The sequence below is a fragment of the Brachypodium distachyon genome, chromosome 2, assembly GCF_000005505.3.
Source record: "Brachypodium distachyon strain Bd21 chromosome 2, Brachypodium_distachyon_v3.0, whole genome shotgun sequence".
Lineage (NCBI taxonomy): Eukaryota > Viridiplantae > Streptophyta > Magnoliopsida > Poales > Poaceae > Brachypodium > Brachypodium distachyon.
In genome coordinates, this window is record NC_016132.3 from 57,873,508 (window position 1) to 57,892,126 (window position 18,619).

The 18,619-nt window shown below is 43.1% G+C and overlaps 2 protein-coding genes across 2 annotated transcripts; one reads left to right on the forward strand and one right to left on the reverse strand.

The window, feature by feature from the left end:
- Window positions 1-391: 391 nt before the first annotated feature.
- Window positions 392-7,610, reverse strand: LOC100834292 (flowering time control protein FY). The gene is made up of 18 exons (XM_003565026.4): window positions 7,220-7,610; window positions 6,967-7,058; window positions 6,744-6,812; window positions 5,513-5,617; window positions 4,665-4,760; window positions 4,503-4,585; window positions 4,309-4,380; window positions 4,128-4,225; window positions 3,974-4,033; window positions 3,844-3,904; window positions 3,676-3,763; window positions 3,188-3,251; window positions 2,912-2,990; window positions 2,496-2,585; window positions 2,189-2,277; window positions 1,536-1,960; window positions 960-1,220; window positions 392-836 (listed from the first exon to the last, which is right to left on the reverse strand). Exons 1-18 carry the CDS (start codon window positions 7,479-7,481, stop codon window positions 762-764), a joined length of 2,169 nt encoding a protein of 722 aa, XP_003565074.3. The 5' UTR covers window positions 7,482-7,610; the 3' UTR covers window positions 392-761.
- Window positions 7,611-11,110: 3,500 nt separating this feature from the next.
- On the forward strand, window positions 11,111-18,227 carry LOC100834588 (PH, RCC1 and FYVE domains-containing protein 1). Its single transcript, XM_003565027.4, has 9 exons — window positions 11,111-11,529; window positions 12,833-12,919; window positions 13,007-13,096; window positions 13,733-13,813; window positions 13,939-14,133; window positions 14,293-16,416; window positions 16,868-17,014; window positions 17,320-17,681; window positions 17,805-18,227. The coding sequence occupies exons 1-9, from the start codon at window positions 11,455-11,457 to the stop codon at window positions 17,920-17,922; spliced, it is 3,279 nt and encodes a 1,092-aa protein (XP_003565075.1). The 5' UTR covers window positions 11,111-11,454; the 3' UTR covers window positions 17,923-18,227.
- The last annotated feature ends 392 nt before the right edge of the window (window positions 18,228-18,619 follow it).

Genomic DNA, 18,619 nt, shown 5'->3' on the forward strand with positions numbered 1-18,619 from the left:
TGCGAAGACATCCTCAGCCTTGTTTAGAAGGAAGAGGAAGACCTAGGGGGCTTACGTCCTCATTTCACTCTTTTTGCTCCTGCAAGACACGACTCAACTACTTTTTACAATTGACAGGGTAGGTCGGAGGTCAGATGAAGGGTCTTCCCCATAAAGATAGATTAGTACTGGAAGGTTCAGATGAAGGAAGGGCTGAAACAAGGCAAAAACTATTCAATGGGGTAAATAAATATGAGTAATCCGTGAGACAGCATCATCTCGCAAAGATCGTCCATGCTACCATGTGGATGAGATGCAGCAGAATCAGGTGGATGAGTTTGGGACCAATCCGTGAACAGGCCTACCAAGGATCGCCCTTGTTCTTCCAGAACCTTTCCAGATATATATTCTATTCCACGTTCGGTAGCAAGAATAATGGTACAACAGCAAAAAATGTTTTTTACAGGATGTCCCTTGTATCAGACAAGAAATAAAAGTCCAACCTGGGAATAAAAGCTAGAGAACAAAATCCTAGCTAGCTAAGAACCAAGATAAAATATTTGAAACTTGCCAGAAGGCCCAGATGGACTGGCCGAAATAAGATTACTGGTTTTACATTTCAGTTTGAGGAAATCTATATTGACTTCACTCGAATAAAATTACTGGTTTTACATTGAAACTTCCAGAATTCTACACTGACTCTCGAATAAGATTGCTGGTTCTACACTGAGGTAGCAGAGAGAACTTTGACTTCCTCATCAGCATTGTACAGTTACGAGATATTACTGTGGTGTTGCTCCGCGAGGTGGGGGATGCTGTGGCGGCGGTGGTGGAAGGACAACATTGCCCATCCCTGGCTGCAATGATCAAGGACATGCTTCAGTATAGCCAGAGCTTACACATAACATATACAGGGTATCCTTGCCAAACCAATTCAAGTTAGATCCGAGAAATCCACTAAAATATGACAGGAATCTTACTTGGTAAGAACTTAGACCAGGGATGGTCGACATTTGTCCCTGTGGAGTCATTTGTCCCTGAGGCCGGTTGTACATGCCACCCATAGGAAAGTTTTGCATGCCAGAAGCACCTGATGCACCTTGAATATTTCCCATTCCATTTGGGAAGGCACCCATTTGAGGCATATTGCTGGGAGGAACGGACCCTGGATGCCCCTGATTCAGGCCAATCAAGTGTTGTGGCATTTGAGGCATCATCTGGTTCGACGAACCTTGCATTGCCTGCCCAGATTAAAATGAACACATCACCCATCTTTCTAGCAGTTCACAAAGGTTCAGCACAGAGAAGCCGTTATGAGTGGTGTAAAATGTAATTTCATTATGCATATAACTGTAACATCAAATAGATGACTGACTACAGGTGAACTTATTCAACTCCAGAACAGTAGCACAAACTGACAGGTTTCAAGCTTTTGCTCAAAACTCGGAGTTTGACAAGCATATGGTGTTTCACTGGCTTGCATATGGTGTTTCACTGGCAACAAAGCCATATAGAGAATACGAACAAAATACAAATAAGGTATTGGTGAATAGTACCATGGGGTGTGGCATTGGCGGTAGCGGTGGGTTCACTGGTGATGGCCCTGGCATGGAACCTGGCATCGATGGAAGCTGAGGAAGTGGTGGTCGAGGTCCTTGTTGATGTGCAAGCATATGCCCTGGTGGCTGCAGCTGAGGCATGTTTGGAGGTGGTGGCCGAAATTGAGAATGTTGCTGCTGAGGCATCTGTTGATAGTGTTGATGCTGCCCACTAGGCAGAAGAGATGGATGAGGACCTGGTGGCAACGGAGGCGGGCCAGGTGGAAGCCCTGGAATAGATGGCCTCTGTTCCCCGTGATCAGATCCATCAAGATGCATTGCAACACCAATGCCAGGAATTGTACTAGCAAAAGGTCCAGGTATTGGAGGTTCAGGCATCTGGAATCCACGACCGGCAAAACCAGGATGTTGATCACCATAACCTGATAAATTAACATTTTCAATTAAGCACTTTTGTCCAGTTTAAGAAAACAAAACCAAACAAAACAGGGACGATGAAATGACTATCAAGCACACAAACAAAGTGAATTACTGATGTTTATGGAATTTGTTAGCTAAACTGCAAGTACATTCACATACCCATCTTTTATCATACGATTAGAACAAGATGTTAAATAGACCCAAAAAAACAGTGAACAAATCAAATCGACCTTGAAGCTGTCCACCGTTGTATCTATCACGGGTAAGATCGCCAGGCCTGTTTCTACACCAAAATCTCGTAGCATGATCATTGCCCCCACTGAAAGAAAATAATAGGATATCAGTCCCACACTAATCCATAGTACAAGGACACGCAGTGAAATGGCAGTTTGAATAGTTCAGATACATATATGTAAGCATCCACATCTACCATCATAAGTACATTAAGAAAATAATAACACACAAGCAGATGATCACTACAATATATTAACTCATTAAGATTGAAATTCAGAAAGTAATAGCTTAAAAATTAAGTACCTGGAAAGTAGATAGCCCACTGGATGCCAGGCAAGGTCCCACACACTATTGTCATGTGCATTATTTATTTCTATCTGTGGGGTTTCATGGCTGCCAAACCAATAAAATATTTGCACGTCAGATTGAGATATCATGTAACTAAGTTTATATTGAGAAAGAAAGATGAAAAATAGAGACTTGATTAATCATATACTCCCTCTGATCCATAAAAAAGTGTCGTCCATTTTGTACTAAGTGGGCGACACTTTTTATGGATCGGAGGGAGTACTTCATGCCCATCGAGGTGCAGGTCTTAACACACCAGAAAATTAGAGTCAAATGAGTCCTGAATTCCAGTACGTGCAAACTGAATCTATGATAACAAACTGCCAGGAAGTAAGAATTATTATGCCAATGGCTCTATTGTTGTCTCTTACCCAACCAACCAATGAAAGATTCCTCCATCATAGCTCCCACTAACAAAGTATTCTTCATGGAATGGATGCCATGCCAAAGCTGCAGAAATAAAGAGTAAATAAAATAATACTCATTCAATACAATCATGTTGAACAAGGGCAGTGGCAGACATTAGAGTTGTTGAGTAACAAAGTCATTAGTCTGATCATGTAAAGCAAATGAGCAGCAACTTGTGTGAAAATACATCAAATCTTATAGGATGGGAACATAAAGCTCATTATGTAATGACATCTAACCAGTTACATCCTTATTGTGCCCACGGAAGGATTCAAGCTCTTTCATGGATCTAATATCATATAGCTGCACAAAACACGTTAACAATTAACCATTGAGGAATTGTCCAATATAACATGAATTAATTTACTAGATAGAAAGAGACAACTAGAGCGAGATATCCCAAGTTCCTCAAGAGCCAAGGTAAATGTTATTTGAGCAGGGAGTACAATTGTTTACATTAAATTTAGTAGTGACGAAAGAGGAGAGTTCCTTCCCTACTACATTACTCATCAGGTTTAATAACTTGGTTCATTCTGATCATATGGCCCAAGGGCAGTCTAAAGCAGTATCAAACTACCGACACAATTAATATGAATTGCAATGGTAGTCCTCGCCAGCACAAGCATGCTGAATATATGAGAAACACTAAGCTACCAGCTCATAGTAAGTATACTTCTTTCAGAAGGAAAGGCAAAACAGAACAGGGTACAAAAGTAAAGTTATTGACCTTGATAATCTGGTCCTTAGAGGCAGTCAACACCCAGTTCCCATTCTGATTCCACTTTACACATTGCACTATGTTTTTATGACCATGGCTGCAGAAATAACTCGTCATGTACTGACGTACCACAGAGCTTCAAAGTTAGTAACATAATATGAGAGACAAAATACTTACAATGAGCGTAGCTCTCTACCACTTTTTGCATCCCAGAGTTTCACAAGATAATCTTTACCACCTAAATAGCACAGAAACAAATGAGCTCTGGACAAATAAGTGCATTAAACTAGCAATAATAATGACTAACCTGAAACCAATAAAGATTTCGTAGGATGCCAATCGACACTTTTAACATCCCAACCATGGCCTAGCTGAGTTTGAAGGCAAATTCAGGTTAAATCACACAAAAACCATTAATAACACAAAATGTGATGCAAAGAAGAAAAGCTTAGCAACATTACCAGTTAAAGATCTTTCTTCTTGGCATCTTGCAAAGTCCCAAACCTTCACAGTTGTGTCATCAGAACATGAACAAAACTTCAGGTCTGTTCTACAAAAGCTGTTCACAGTATGTGTTTAAGTAAGGAATGAATATTAACTTGGCATAACTAAAGTAACAAAAGCACATAGCACAGTCATCACCTCAAGTCACGGACTGATTCTCCATGGGCAGTTTTGTTCACCTTAACGTTATTCATGTTACTTTGCCAATACCTGCAAAAGATTCAGAACATGAAGCTAACACATCAAATAATGTATCTATCAGTATCGTAATTTTTAAGGGTCAGTATCCAGAAATGGTACAAGGAGGGTGAAAACTGAAAAGGCCCACTTACTTTATTGCACCACCATCATCGCCTGTAACCATCCAATTTTCATTATGACTCCAAATCATTGATCTCACAGCTTGATCATGGGCCTATGTATCACATGCGCAACAAATAAGTCAAGTTAACTAATACACTATAGTAAGTTTATGAGTAGGTAATGCGGAATACCTGAAGAATCATTTCAAAATTAAAAGATTGTCCATTCCACAGGGTGAATTCGCCACTCTGTGATCCAGTAATAAGCCTACGACCTGTAGGAGTCCACTTTATCCACAAATAACACTATGTTAGACTCAGACAGGAAAGAACTAGATAAAACAAAAAACAACATTAAATTAGAACATCCATAACAGTTTTCCCCTAGGTCACTGCAAAATGGAAGAAGCTGGCATGGAGTTGTCAAACTGACCTGCCTAACTAGTGTAAGAAAAATGGGAATTTCGAAGTGTTGGTGGATCTAGGTGACAGGTTGTAATGCCACCTAGGCTCAGTAATGTAAGGTGGACTCTTGTGTACACTTAAAGCAATCTTCTAAGGGTATTCATGCTCTAAGATATTGTCTTTTTCACTAGAATCCAAGTACAGAATTGAAGCTTTGAAACATGCAACACACTGACATCGGTGGCCACCCTATGTGCAATCATCAATTCAAAATCTGAACTGGATACAGAGTGCATTAGTGCAATGCAAAAAAAGGGACCACCTGTAAAGCAGGTGTCGAATAAGCTACTTGTATTGTGACTCCTCTTATACAGTTAACATGTATCTACCGCAGTAAGCATCACAGATACCATCCCTGTCTTGTAGGCAAAGTCAAGTACAAACAGAACTGCCAAAGCCCAAAGTGCCAAGTAGGGTAAATAAACATATTACTTAGAATTGCATCTATGTTAAGATCAAGTAACCATTCAGGCATTCCGCTGACATGGCTTGCTGGGATTCTCTGAGACATATGACAGTAAGTAGCTGCATCTGGAATATTAGGAGCGTAGAGATATGGATATCACATAACTCACCACGACACAGTTTATGGAGCACCGGTTCTTATTGATAGATGAATGTACAAATTTGGCAGCAAAACTTGTCGAAGGGTTGTCTGGGTATGCAACAGATGGCAACATCTGCAATAACCGTGTTAATCAGGATATCTAGATAAGAAAAAATTGAAGGGATAGTCCTGTATTCACAATAACAGTAGATACAGGTAAATTCAAGGATTTCCACAATTAACATTCAGTCCATAAGAATTTTATTACAGAAGATGGTAAGCGATATAATTCGAAACAAAAATAGCACCACAATCTGGCAATGATCCAAATCCTTAACTAAGTAGACCAGGTAGCAGTCAGAATGAACACGATTAAAATAAGTCTTCTTTATATTACTCTGCATGGTCATCAATTACAGGGTAGCAGTTATCTCAGTAGAGTAGTAGTAGTAGCGGTGCTGTGGAAGAACCATTGGTGATCTTAGCTAACTATTAGATGCTGTAGAAGATATTTTCCAAATTAAGAGATAGGAGAAGTAGATGGTCAGTTCCAAAACAAATTGCGTTAAAATCTAGTTGTACTTTGTGAAGACTTATATATATCAAAAATACCGTGGCATTTAGTTATTTAGGACAAAACATCCTATAACCAGATACAGAAAACGTCAAAATTATAATAAAAGGCAAAGAATTGCAATGCAACTTAGTTTTTCTAATTTACGAATGATTCATACGCTACGAAGCTAAACAACCCAAACTGATGATCACAGACAATATCTGGTAAGCAGCCTACATACGAACCTCAATTTGAAGCATGTTTATAAGTTTGTAAGTCAACATTCAGTACTTTCTTTAAGACTACTATTGCAGTTCAAATTAACTGATACTTGTGCCTGCTTCCACTAGTTTGTATTGTCATTTATACCACATGATAACTACAAACACTGTTCAATATCTTTCGAACTATGAGATAACAAATGGTAATAATTAGATACTGATGATTTGAACTGAAAAGTTAAGAGTCCAAAGTGAACAAAGATCAATGCCGAAACGAGAACTTTCAGGTACAGAATGTAAATACTCCCTCCATTTCATAATTCTTGACGCAAGTTTTCTCTAAAATGAGTGAACCTACACACTAAAACTGCGTCAAGAATTATGGGATGGAGGGAGTAGATACTAGTAACCAGTATCTTTGGTATAGCACAAGGAATATCTTATAACATATTATTATACATGCAAGGTAGTAGGCAACATACGTCCAGAACAGCAGCCGCAGTCGGCTGCAGAGTGAATCTGTCCCTTGCATCCCGCTGCCACATGCGAGCCTGCACCATACAATCATATGAGCGTTTCATATCCATGTGTGTTCTCCATAAAAAAAAAGCATATACAGAACAAATTATACTCTTTCTGGCTCTCCTAGACATGGTTCAAAATATCATCGTTATATATTTTCAGAAAAATAATATCGCATATTACTTGAGCATAACGGACGAGCGAGCTCGTGTAGTCCACTGTTCGTCGCTGGACGGGCTTCCGCATCCTCTTAGCACCGAAATTGTCCCCATAAGCTGAATCGACTCAGAAAAATTAATATAACAATCCGCAGCCACAACAAGTACACACACGCGCACACAAAAGTGACAGGCAAGACTAACAATCGCGCAGTAGTCTAGCCGCGCTCCACCTAACCCTAAACCTGCGACGAACTACCAGCGAATGGCGTGGTTACCGTCAAACGGCTGCTGCTGCTGCTGGGGCGGCGGCTGCTGCTGGTGATGGTGATGCTGCTGCGGGGGTCCCGAGTGGGCGGCGTACTCGGGCGGGAGGTTGGTGGAGGACGCTGCGGAGAGCTGCCGCATCGGCGGCTGCAGCGGGCCGCGGTAGAACTCCCCGCCGCCGCCGCCGCCGCCGCCGCCGGCGGCCTGCGGCGGCGGGTGCTGCGGCGGGGGAGGCGGCGGCGGCTGGTGCTGGTGCTGATGCTGATGCATCATCTCCGCCGGCGCCCCGCCGGGACTGGGCTAGGGTTTAGGTTCCGTGCGGCGGGAAAAGGATCGGGTTTCGGGGTGGGGCGAGTCCTGTCGAGGCCGCCGGGAGCGTGAGCCGCCGAGAGGGGTTTGGTTGGAACGGGGCGAGACGGCAGCGTCGTGGAGTTGGTTTGGGTTTGGGCAGAAGCGCGGAGAAGCCCACCCGCGTTTGGGCCGCTCCAATCCTACGCAAACACGGAACACGGCACACGGCCCAAGTCCACTCCTCTTTACTGCTCTCCCTTGTTGAAAAAAAAAACATAACGCCGATTTGTTTTTTTGAACGAAAAAAAGAGAGCTGTATGAGAGATCACCATAGAGAGACAGCCAGCAGCGACTCTCTGCTTAACCTAGGGTCGACGGTAAAATAACTTGTACAATAATTAAAGTACGTGGCCATATTTCAGATGCTTGGTTTTTAAGGAAAATGCTTAAACCTTAGTGGACACATTAGAGACGTAAGTCAACTCTTAATCGACTGTCTTTCCTTCATTAAACGTTGGATATGAATCAACCTTTGTAAATGTCCTGGTTTGGTTATATCCTCCTCTGCCCATAAAAAAATAATATGAATGTATACTTAAGCAAAGAGTGAATTTCACTTTTCTACAACATTTTTCTTATGTGGGGTAAACCGAAAGATTTTTTGTTAAATGGGTAAGAATGTGTCTCAAACTTTCTTACGTAGGTGAATGGCGAAATTCACTTTCTAATAAAATTCAACTGCTAATAAAGGGAAGAAAAAAAAATCACACAGGATAGAGAACATGAAAGCATGCATGTTGTTTTGCAAGAAACGCAGACAGTACTCCATGCATGTATAAAACACGAGACGGCCGGTCAATATTATACAGTACTCCGTATGATCCATAATAAACATTTCAAGTTTAGTACAACTTGTGTAGTAACTGTGTGCTCCTTTCTAGTGGACATGACTTAATGTATAGATACATTCAAATTTAATCAAAGTTGAGACCTCATTTGTTGGACGGAAGAAATATCAAATTTGAGGTACTTATTATGAACCGTTGTTTCTGGATCGATACAGTGGTGCGGCGTACATATAATGCACGTGGACGAGATCGGGGGCTAATCTGATCCGCCACCGATGGATCCATAGGGTGGCCAGGGTGGTCCATGGACCATCCTGGAAATACAGTCCGTATACATATACATTAGTGTATCTTAAACCCACCAAAAAAGAAAAAACAGCCCGAGAAAATAGAACATCTTCCCGGCTAGTTCTCGTTTTCTTTTTGTTGTGTAGTGTACGCATCGCCACATCAGATCGGGCCTTGTAGCAGCCTAGCGATCGATCACGAACAGTTGGCATCGTATCGTATTTTTGCCGAGCAGACGAGCATGAGCAGCTAACATTGCAAGTATTTCTCGTCATCATCGTCGCTGACTGCCAGCGGACGGCAAACATATGCTTCGTCACCGCGAGCATGCGACGGGGCAACAGCTTACACGGAGATGCAACATTTTTCTTGGTCTTTCATTGAATCGAATTAAGATTTGCTCGTTGATCGGATTGAAATTATCGCAAAATTTTGCTATTCAAAAACCTAGAAATTATTGCAAAATTGTACCAATGCCGTTTTTTTTTCTCTTCCCAAAGTCCATACGACTAGTATGTTTGAGGTAAAAAATTGATGATTATAATTTATATTGAGATAAAAATTTATACATTGGACCACCCTATTTAAAAACCTAGATCCGATCCCCACGTGGATAGGCAGGGGAAAACAGCAGCACGCGTATCACAAAAGTGGACCTTGAACCGGTATTAAAATTCCTAGCTAGAAATGTGGTAGTAGGAGGCATGTGCCTAGCTACTGCGCTTGGCAACGGGGCTTCCTCGATCTCGGACGGTTTAAATGGGTTTAGGTGCGGCTAATCGATCCGATCGGCGACGTACGCGCAAGTACCAGACGACCAAGGCGCATGTTGGGTTTAATAAATGTTCCAAACCATGCATGCATGTGTACGTCTAATAACGCGCGCATGAGATGTTTTATGCATGCAAGGGTTTACGGTGCCGGCCGGGGAGTCTTGTGTACGTGTGCATGCGTACATATCACATGCAGTGACGTAGTCCTCGTTGCAAACTGGCCGGTGCCAACGGGCCGGGACAACGTGTTTACTCACCTTTTCTCCGACAGTACACGTACACGTGTACCGTGTACGCGGCCGACATGTGGTCAGCTAGCCCAGCTGGAGGCGAGAACTGACGCGTATTAATTAACCGGTGCTTCTGGCCGGCCGAGGGCATTATATACACGGGCGACAGCACACACGTCTGGATCGATCAGGTCGACTTTATCATAATCGGTGCACATGCAAGTTGCAGGATCGGAGCTAATGTGTACTGACAACGATATCTGGACAATTCTTGAAAAAAGGATCGAACACTTCATGGATTGTGACTTGGGCGTGCGAGAACAGCCAGCCATGGGGGTTCTAACTTTACAATGGCCGCGGGCTTTTAGCTTTAGACCGGACGGAGAGGCGGTGGTAAATTAAACATGCATGGGCGTGATTGATTGGTCGGTCGGTTCCTCTCTATCTCACCACTGTGTGGTGCAGTGGCCACTACGGCACTGTACAACCTTTATCCGATCGTGCGATTGTTCATTATCTAGGATTGATAAGTTCAATCAAGCAGCTACGTACAGGCAATATTGAATTCTCTCGCTAATTCTCTGACCGGTGTAGATGACGCTTGCATATGGGTGCAAGGTGACGTGGTGAGCGAGAGATATAGTATAACTTAATTGTTGTTGCCAAACCTAGCTTGCCCTTTTATAATCAAACCAACCAATTAAGCAGCGTACGTACCTTAATACTCCCATCCATCCACACACCATTGCCCTTTTATGATCTAGTCCTCCTCGATCCGATCGTTCTCCATCGATCGTCAGCTGAGACCGACCGACCATACCTAATAGCTCGATCCATGCATTGGTCAGTCTATCGTCTGCAATTCCTGATGCAATAATCAAATCGCGACGGCGACATGCACAGCTTAGCATTGACAGTAGTACATATATACCTACCCGGGATCACGCGACCAGCCTATGCACACGCACGTATGTACCGTACCACATGTAGTGCAGTTGTAGTCTCGTACGTACGTCTACATGTAGCATGGATTAGGTGGGCGTACGACGTAGGCAGAGTTTGTCGTGTACTCTTTGTTTCACGGGGACGAAAGTTTGGCAATTTTAGTTGTAAATCTACCATATACTCCATTTTTTTCCTACAGAAAGAAAGCAAAAGGAGCGTCCTTCGTAACGGAAACCCATCGCCCCCCCACTGCAACTGGGCCCCCACGGGCATCCTGTTCCGCCCGTCAAATCCATTGGCATATATTCGTTCATCGGTGGCCGTGCAAGAGAGATAAAAAGATGACAGTGGTGCGACAGGATAGCTCCACGGGCGCAATCACGGTCAGATCTATCTGCAACCCGACGAGCTAGCCCAATCATCACCGTTCATCGGTCCACTCCCAAACCAGAACCGAAACCAAAAGCGAGTCGGCTCCCATCTCAGAAAACAAAAACAAAATACTAAATCGCCAACAGAAAAAAGCTTAAATTCTTTTTTCTCTCTCTCCCTCCAACCCTGTTCCTCATCCCCTTCCTCCTCCTGCGCGTCGCGATCTCTCTCCCTCCAAACGCAGCTCCGCTTGCCAAACCCCTCGCATCGATTCCGATCCCCTTTCCACCTCGCGGTCACCAGCTTCCCGCGCCGAGAGTTCTCTCTCCGTCGCCGCAGGCCGCGCCCGGTCGTCGTCGATCGGCGGACCCCCATTTGGGCGCGCGCGCGGTAGTGTGGCCGCGACCTGGGAGCGAGCGTGATGGGGCCGCGGTGCCGGCGGCGGGGCTGAATAGGATATATAACACGGGTGGCGCCAGTGGCCGGGCGGGCGCCGGTGATGTCGGACGCGTCGTCGGATCTCGGCGGCGTCGGCCTCCGGGCGGGTCCCCCCGTGGAGCGCGACCTCGAGCAGGTGCGTCTACTCCGCTAACCCATTCGGGCGATTACATACATAGACGGCCCTGGACCTGGCCATTTTCCCGTTTGTTTCCGTGCCTCGAGGCCGAGGGTACAACCTCGTAGACTGCTACTGCGAGTATACCACTACTCCGTATATGTTTTTGCTTGGGTGGGTCTCCGTGATGTCCGGCGAGGGTACAATCAGCGGCGCTGGTTTCTTCCCCTGCCCTGCTAACGGGCCATCATTGGGTGTTTGGGACGGGATGGTGCCGGGTAAAGATGGAATTCGCTCGGCTAGTTGCTACTAGTATTGTGAGGTTCGGTGTTTTTGGTTCTCTGAAGATGTTTCCCGCGGTGGAATGGAACTGAGAATGACGATTTCGGTTCGATCGGCGGCGCTTGATGTTTGTTCGTCCTTGGGATTTCGTGAGCCAGAGATGTCGTTGACTTGTTTGGAGCCCCTGATGCTTAGCTTGTGAGGTGGAATCGGAAGTGTTATAGACTAGTATCATATCCCACCATTTTTGGTGGGTCGAGGGGGTTCAGTTTTATCCGGATGCTTTGCTTCACCTGGTCCACTTGAGCTCGTCAGGCACAACAGGTTTGGGCGTTCGTGCATTTTTTTCAGCTACAGAGGCTTGGCCCTTTCTGGGTGTTTTTTTTGTTTTGTTTTGTTTTGTTTAGCAGGGAAGCCCTCTCTCGGTGTTGATGTTGGCCTGCGGTAAAAAACTGTTAAGAAAGCTTAGATGTGTATGTTGTTTTGATTCTGTGAATTTCAACTCCTCTGGATTCTGAGGAACATGGCCGACCATATAACAATCAAATGGAAAGTGAAATCAACACAAAGAGAGCAAGTGTTGCTTAACGAAAAATTTCACTCTGAAGAATTTGCAATAACGGACACCAGTGGTATCTGTTTTCTCAAACAACAGTTATTCGGGTGCTGCACGCCGTTCTTTATGCTTGATGATTTGTTGTGCTGTGCCTTGACCGTTTTTTCATCAATTTACTTCTCCCGGAATAGATTAAGCTCTGCCTTAAGGACCACATTCTTTTGATTACTAGCTACTCAGCGTTGCACATTTGAGAGGCATATGTGCCCTTTTGATATGATCTAAATTAGTTGGAAAGGTCATAAATATTTTTAAATAGTATTTCCCTGACTTACAACATTCAATCGTTATGCCGTGCTATTTTACTTTCGCATTTGGCACCTGAAAGTTGTATGCTCCTGCTCAAATTTTTTTAATATGTAGTTGAAATGCCAGGGTAAACCTGAAAGGATCTATCTTTTGTGTAATTTGGGTTTTCTGCAGGCTATCACCGCTCTTAAGAAAGGAGCCTACTTATTGAAATATGGGCGCAGAGGGAAGCCAAAATTTTGTCCATTTAGGTTATCCAATGTGAGATTTGTTTCCACTCACTAAATTTGTATATTTGAAGTCATTTGTGCTTGTCTAACTTGTAGTGAGGTTTTTTGGTTTCTTCAGGACGAGTCTGTATTGATATGGTTTTCTGGGAAAGAGGAGAAACATCTAAGGTTGAGCCATGTGTCCAGGATAATGCCTGGCCAACGAACTGTAAGTTAATTTACCTAAAAATCAAATTTCTGGAAAGTAATCCTATCCGTGTTTGTGCCCATTATGATAAACATCTTGATCAACAAGTGAAAATTAAAAATTATCCTGAGTTGCTGTTGGTGTTTGGCTTGTCAACTCTTTATGAATCTATGATGCATATCTGTGTAGCTTTTACTTTGAACCCCAGATCTTCAAGGGAACTTCTGGTACATGAACGCAATCATTACTGGGGAGTGGGGACAAACACTTGCATCATCTTATGTTTCCGCTGAGAGTTTAAGTTATAGCTTCTCCGGTAGTTCTTATTTATTAAGCTTCTAGATATTTATGTAGAACTTTGTACCTTTAAGAGGACTGGAAGAGTCAGGTTCCAGCTTTATCAAACTCTTAAGTTGGTCCAATGTTGCATTTGAATAATTTGGTTCAATTTAGAATTGTAGTATAAATAGAGATCTTTAGCTGACCCTTCTACTGGGGAAGTTATTTAGCATCTTGGTGAACTCCCGTAGCATGTTATGATTTTTCTTTTTTGTGATGAGATACTCCGATTTTGGTCACAAGTATTCCCACTGTAATGAAGTTGCAGTGTAACTTTACTAACTGGACCTTCATTTCTTTTCATTTTTGGGAGTCTAGGCTATTTTTCAGAGGTATCCACGGCCTGAGAAGGAGTGCCAGTCATTTTCACTAATTTCGCAGGATAGGTCACTGGACATTGTAAGTTCGTCGTGGTTCACATTTGTTCATTCTCTTGACAACTCTGGTGTAAACTGTTTTCTTTTGCTATGGTGTTTACGTAAGTGTCATGTTTATATGGTAATATATCTGCTCAACAATGTCAGATATGTAAAGACAAAGATGAGGCAGAAGTGTGGTTTGCTGGGCTGAAAACGTTAATTTCACGTAGTCATCAAAGAAAATGGAGGACTGAATCGAGAAGTGATACAATTTCCTCTGCTGCAACAAGTCCAAGGATTTACACACGACGGAGCTCTCCGTTGAGTTCTCCTTTCAGCAGCAATGACAGTCTCCACAAGGTATTACTATCCCTATCTGAAATACATGAATAAGAGTGATATTGAAATACTTGAATGATATTCTAGTTTGCGAAATTCTAGTGCATGTTATCTGCCTTTCATCATGTTGATAATACCATTGTCTTATGAAAATAAGTTTTGACAGCTATTTTGCACCAGGATGGCAACGAAAACTACCGATTCCGTAGTCCATATGGGAGTCCGCAAAAGAATGGCCTGGATAAGGCCTTTTCTGATGTTGTGTTATATGCAGTTCCTCCCAAGAGCTTCTTCCCATCAGATTCTAATGCACGATCGGTTCACTCTATGTCTTCTGGGCACTCAGATAACACAAATGGGCACCCGAGAGGTATCCAAATGGATCCTTTCCGGGCTAGTTATTCAAGTGCTGTTAGCTCATCAAGTTATGGTTCTGGTTATGATGATGGCGATGCTTTAGGTGATGTTTTGATATGGGGAGAAGGAACTGGGGAAGGAATACTAGGTGGTGGCAGTTCGAGGATTGGAAGCTCCTCAGGCGCGAAGATGGATTGTCTTGTACCTAAACCGTTAGAGTTTGCTGTGCGACTTGATGTGCAGAATATATCTTGTGGAGGAAAGCATGCTGCACTTGTCAGTAAACAAGGAGAGATCTATTCCTGGGGTGAGGAATCAGGTGGGCGGCTTGGTCATGGTGTAGACTGTGATGTGGCACATCCAAAACTCATTGATGCTCTTACTCATATGAACATTGAGTTGGTAGCATGCGGTGAGTACCACACTTGTGCTGTTACACTATCTGGAGATCTGTACACATGGGGGGATGGCACCTTCAAATTTGGGCTTTTGGGCCATGGTAATGATATCAGTCACTGGGTACCAAAAAAGCTGCACGGACCATTAGAGGGTATACATGTTTCATCAATTTCATGTGGCCCTTTTCATACAGTCATAGTAACTTCTGCTGGGCAACTGTTCACATTTGGAGACGGCTCTTTTGGGGTTCTAGGCCATGGAGACCGTGAGAGTCTCTCAGTCCCCAAGGAAGTGGAATCTCTCAAAGGGCTTCGGACGGTGCGGGCTGCTTGTGGTGTTTGGCACACTGCTGCAGTTGTAGAAGTCATGGCTGGGAATTCAAGTTCTAGCAATTGTTCATCTGGCAAGATCTTTACATGGGGTGATGGTGATAAAGGCCGTTTAGGACATGGTGACAAGGAATCAAGACTTGTCCCAACATGTGTGGCTGCATTGGTGGAGCCCAATTTTTGTCAGGTTGCTTGCGGGCATTGCCTGACAGTGGCTCTTACAACATCAGGACATGTGTATACAATGGGGAGTGCTGTCTATGGTCAGCTAGGAAATCCACAGGCAGATGGCATGCTTCCTGCTCGTGTTGAAGGGAAGCTACACAAAAATTTTGTCGAGGAGATTTCTTGTGGTGCTTATCATGTGGCTGTTTTGACCTCTAGGACTGAGGTATACACATGGGGTAAAGGTGCAAATGGTCGGTTAGGTCATGGCAACACTGATGATAAGAATACTCCTACATTGGTTGAAGCACTGAAAGATAAGCAAGTCAGAAATGTTGTTTGTGGAACTAACTTCACTGCAGCAATATGCATTCATAAATGGATATCCGGAGTTGATCAGTCGATGTGCTCAGGATGCCGTCAGCCTTTTAACTTGAGGAGAAAACGTCACAATTGCTACAATTGTGCTCTGATATTTTGTCATTCCTGCAGCAGTAAAAAATCTCTGAAGGCTTCATTGGCACCAAATCCAAGCAAACCCTATCGTGTTTGTGATAGTTGCTACAGCAAATTGACCAAGGGGCTTGAAACAGACATGTATTCTTCAGCTAAACGGGGAGCAGTTGTACAGGGATTCAGTGACACAGTTGATGAGGATACGGAAACGAGGTCAAATGCCCAACTGTCAAGAATGTCCTCAATAGATTCTTTTAAGCACATGGATAGCAGATATTCAAAGAAAAACAAGAAGTTTGAGTTTAATAGCACTCGTGTTTCCCCAGTTCCAAATGGCGGTTCACATTGGAGTGGGCTCAACATTTCAAGATCCTTCAATCCTGTATTTGGATCTTCAAAAAAGTTTTTCTCGGCGTCTGTCCCTGGATCCAGAATCATTTCTAGGGCCACATCACCTGTTTCAAGAAGACCGAGTCCTACACGTTCTACAACCCCAACACCTACTTTTGGGGGTCTAACTTCTCCTAGAGTTGTTGTCAATGGTGCCAAGCCAACAAATGATAGCCAGACTCAAGAAATTCTAAATTTGAGGTCCCAGGTATAAATTTTGCTGTGTTTGCTCCGCTGCTGTTGTAGACAGCTTTCAGCCTATATCAAGCCCGATTTCCAACCCTATGAAGTATTATACTTGTCGTAGACAACTGTTTCTAGTGCTTACATGCAGCAGTATGAACCGTGTATGCTCCTATTTATCCCTCTGCGTCTCTGATGTTATACCATCTTGTTCTGTAACAGTAACATGATACTTATAATTAAATATGAAAGCAGTTCTAACTTCTCAGCACTGCTTGGGTATACTCCCTGTTATCTTTGAGAGTTGCAACATGCAGATAATTCAACCTAAGCATACCATCTTCTTCTTTAACAGTAACATGATACTTATACCTAAATATGAAGGCAGTTCTTAGTACTGCTTGGGTATACTTTCTGTTATCTTCTAGAGTTCCAACATGCAAAAAATTTGATATAGTACAGCTCTTCATTGCCAGGTGGACAATCTTACTAGGAAGTATCAACTTCTCGAAGCTGAGTTGGAGAGAACTACCAAACAATTGAAGGAAGCCATTGCAATTGCCGGGGAGGAAACTGCAAAGTGCAAGGCAGCAAAGGAAGTAATTAAGACACTCACTGCACAAGTAAGATTGTGTATCTTTGTTTTTCATATATGCACTAGTCTGTAGAATCGTTTTTTTCTTTTCTTTTGACAAGGAGGTAATCCCCCCGCCTCTGCATCGGTTGATGCACACAGCCACAGAATTTGACTATTTATATATTTCTTATTTATTAAACTTTTTACGGCGCACAAGTCTGTATCAGTGTCCCTATTGCTATTTATCTTATGGATGAGGGAAGACTATTTCGTTTGCTAATAGAACTTTTGTCAGTCATGCCACATGTTTATTTTATTGTCTAAGGGTTGCCACTTTCTCTTCCATAATAGTTGAAGGGGATGGCAGAGGGGTTACCCGGCGGAGCAGCCAAGAGCAGCAAACTACCACCCCTTCCTGCAATTCCTATACCAAGTGACATATCAGCCATGGTCACTGAATGTTTGGGTAGCCCAGACAGTTCGGAAGAACAGGTACATATTTCAAATGGTCCTAATGGATTGCTTGTTTCTAATGGACCAAGCTCTACTAGGAACAAAGCAAGCCATTCAGAAATGGCCAGTAATGGAAGTAGAACACCGGATCCAGAATCCTACCATGAGGCTGAATGGGTAGAACAAGATGAACCAGGTGTTTATATTACTCTCACTGCCTTGCATGGGGGTGCCAGAGATCTCAAGCGGGTCCGGTTCAGGTAAAATACCTTCAAATCCTGTTTAAAGGAAACTTTTATAGCTAGTTCTTAACCTTCCAGATTTGTCGCTCTCGGTTGTATTGAGTTGGTTCAACAATTCATTATTTGTTTTTCTCGATGTAGCCGGAAGAGATTCAGTGAGAAACAAGCAGAACAATGGTGGCAGGGGAATAGGGCAAGGGTATACCAGAAGTACAATGTTCGCATGGTTGATAAATCGGTCGCCGGCATGGATAGCTGAGAGTGCATCTCACTGACGTAGATTGACTTTGTTAAAGAAATACCTGATGGTAAGTGGAGCTGAGGCACCTTATGTGTGGGAAGGCTTTCTCATCAGTCAAGATTAGTTGCTAACGTGGCTTCCATTATAATTGGCCTTATGAAAGAGATGTAGAAGAAAAGAAAGACATATTTTCAATTTTACACAATTATTTTGTTTACATTTACATTTTCTTTTTCTTGTGTGAAAAGTAGGGGTCTCTCACAGAATGTAAATGTTTAGTTAGCCACTGGCTTATATATGATGGAAATGCATATACAAGCGCATCAGTTCTCTTAACTCTCGGTCTACTTAGAAAAAGTTATTTCGCAATCAAAAATCATAACCATTCAGCTTAGATTTTCTCTGCATCTGTGATTGCATTGTCTTACACAAATCTCAATTCAATAATTGGATAGCAACGACTTGGAAAATAAATGTGGCGCCCCAGGACCATGTGTTTGGCGCATTATCATTTTTAATCTAACATACAGTGTGCAGTTTGTTTATGGGTCCTCTCTGACACAATGACATATCCGCCTCTCAATTAATTAGCATCAATCCCGAAACATAGCATCCAACGGCTGCATGGTCCTGGTGCGGCTGCGAACGAAAGGTGTTTGTTTGCCACGACGCCACACAGCGATGCATCAACACATGGAGCAGAGCGGAACGAATT

Coding starts and splice junctions, on each gene's coding strand:
- LOC100834588 (XM_003565027.4), top strand. CDS start 11,455: ATGTCGGACGCGTCGTCGGATCTCGGCGGCGTCGGCCTCCGGGCGGGT. Junction 11,530..12,832: donor TGGAGCGCGACCTCGAGCAG/GTGCGTCTACTC, acceptor GGTTTTCTGCAG/GCTATCACCGCTCTTAAGAA. Junction 13,097..13,732: donor TAATGCCTGGCCAACGAACT/GTAAGTTAATTT, acceptor TTGGGAGTCTAG/GCTATTTTTCAGAGGTATCC.
- LOC100834292 (XM_003565026.4), bottom strand. CDS start 7,481: ATGATGCATCAGCATCAGCACCAGCACCAGCCGCCGCCGCCTCCCCCG. Junction 6,813..6,966: donor CGCTCGTCCGTTATGCTCAA/GTAATATGCGAT, acceptor TGTATGGTGCAG/GCTCGCATGTGGCAGCGGGA. Junction 2,586..2,911: donor ATCTTTCATTGGTTGGTTGG/GTAAGAGACAAC, acceptor TTGGTTTGGCAG/CCATGAAACCCCACAGATAG.